This window comes from Plasmopara halstedii, assembly GCF_900000015.1.
Source record: "Plasmopara halstedii genome assembly, contig: Scaffold_2680, whole genome shotgun sequence".
NCBI lineage: Eukaryota > Oomycota > Peronosporomycetes > Peronosporales > Peronosporaceae > Plasmopara > Plasmopara halstedii.
The window spans coordinates 294,615-296,268 of NW_020189586.1; the positions used below are offsets into that span (position 1 = coordinate 294,615).

Below are 1,654 nucleotides of genomic sequence, written 5' to 3' on the forward strand. Positions count from 1 at the left end.
CACTCATGAAAGACGCATAGTTGTGTTCGAGCCAGTGGGGGACGACGTCAGCACGATGACTCTGATCATATGGATATGCGACCACCAAAGCGTTCATGGATTAATGATGATGATGACATGGTAGCATTCATGGCTGATGTGTCAACATCATTTAGCGACGCAAGCAATGGAGAGTGCAAAATCACTGGGAGCAAGCTATTCAGAATGAGATTGACTCATTAGTTCGCAACAACACATGGGATGTTGTAGATCTCAAAATCTGGTATGAAAACTACTGGATCAAAGTGGGAAAGGAGAACGAAACATGGTGAGATCATTCGATACAAGGCGAGACTCGTTGCACAGGGATTTGGTCAAAGATTTAGTATTAATTTCTTTGAATCCTACGCACCAGTAGCAAACTTGAACACCATCCGCATAGAATTATCAGTATGCTGTTACCAAGGTCTACCGATTTTCCAATAGATTCTACTTTTCTTTATGAAATGCTCGATGAGTTGGTATACATGAGAGTGCTTGAGGGATCCAATGCGACAAACGCAAAGTAGTAAAAAATTAAAGATATCTTAGATAGACTGAAACTGAACCGTTCCTTTTACGGCCTCAAGCAAGCGGCCCACGTGTGGAACAAGACCATCAACGACGTCTTACTGAAAATTGGGTTCATACCTTTGGCGACTGATTCATGCATCTATAAGATCGACCTGAGGTTGTGATTTACATCTGCCTATACGTTGATGATATGCTAATATTGGCCAAAACCATTGAAGAAGTGGATGAAATCAAATCAAAAATCACTCAACGATTTCGTATCAAAGATTTAGGTCGAGCAAAGTTGATCCTTGGAATGGAAATGAGTCATGCAAAAAACAAGAAGACGCTAACCATATCACAGAGCCACTACATCGAGGAAGCAGCTAAGCGTTTCAATCAATCAAATGCACGGCCATCCAGAACCCATGTGATAGTGGAATGAATTTAAGTCGAGATGACTCCCCAAAAATCGGATGAGAGAGAAGCAATGGAGAAACGACCATTTCGTATATTGATGGGTTGTCTACTATACATTGCAATGGGTACTAGACCAGATGTATGCTATGCTCTCTCAGTACAAGGACTTACGCAAAGGAAGAAATTTGTCGATACAAGACTCGTTTACTAGCTTGTGGAAAGTAGCGGCTTTCGAAGTGGTCTACACGCTGATTTATTCGGCAGTCATATGACTTGAAACCGTCAAGTTCATCTTGGTCCTTTGCTGGTAAAATGTGTTGATAAGATGGCAAAAACCGAAGTGAATATATTTAGGTCCTTAGTTCGCTACTCTGTGCTAGCTCTAAGCCTGTCCTTCTAGATTCTTCTAGAAGTTTCTTAATGTTACCTTATCTATATAGACCAATGAGCGACTACCATTATGTCCGTAATCAGCATCCGTAATCATCCACATGCATTCAGCGGTGTAATTTTGACACTCCCACTCACCGCTAATGTTGATTATGCTTTGTCGCTGACTTGGACTTGATGCCAGTTGCCTCTCGCAGAAACTAGAGCATCTTGGTTCCAAGCGCCTTGGTTAGCATATCTGCAAGCTGACTCTTTGTATCAATGTAGCCAATCTTGAGTAAACCATGCTGAACGTTCTCCCGAATAAAGTGAT

The 1,654-nt window shown here is 41.7% G+C and overlaps 1 protein-coding gene across 1 annotated transcript; it reads left to right on the forward strand.

The window, feature by feature from the left end:
* Positions 1–69: 69 nt before the first annotated feature.
* PHALS_04788 (uncharacterized protein) lies at positions 70–311 on the forward strand (the record flags this gene model as incomplete). Its single annotated transcript, XM_024718629.1, has 2 exons — positions 70–120; positions 156–311. The coding sequence occupies 2 exons, from the start codon at positions 70–72 to the stop codon at positions 309–311; spliced, it is 207 nt and encodes a 68-aa protein (XP_024584009.1).
* Between the last annotated feature and the right edge of the window lie 1,343 nt (positions 312–1,654).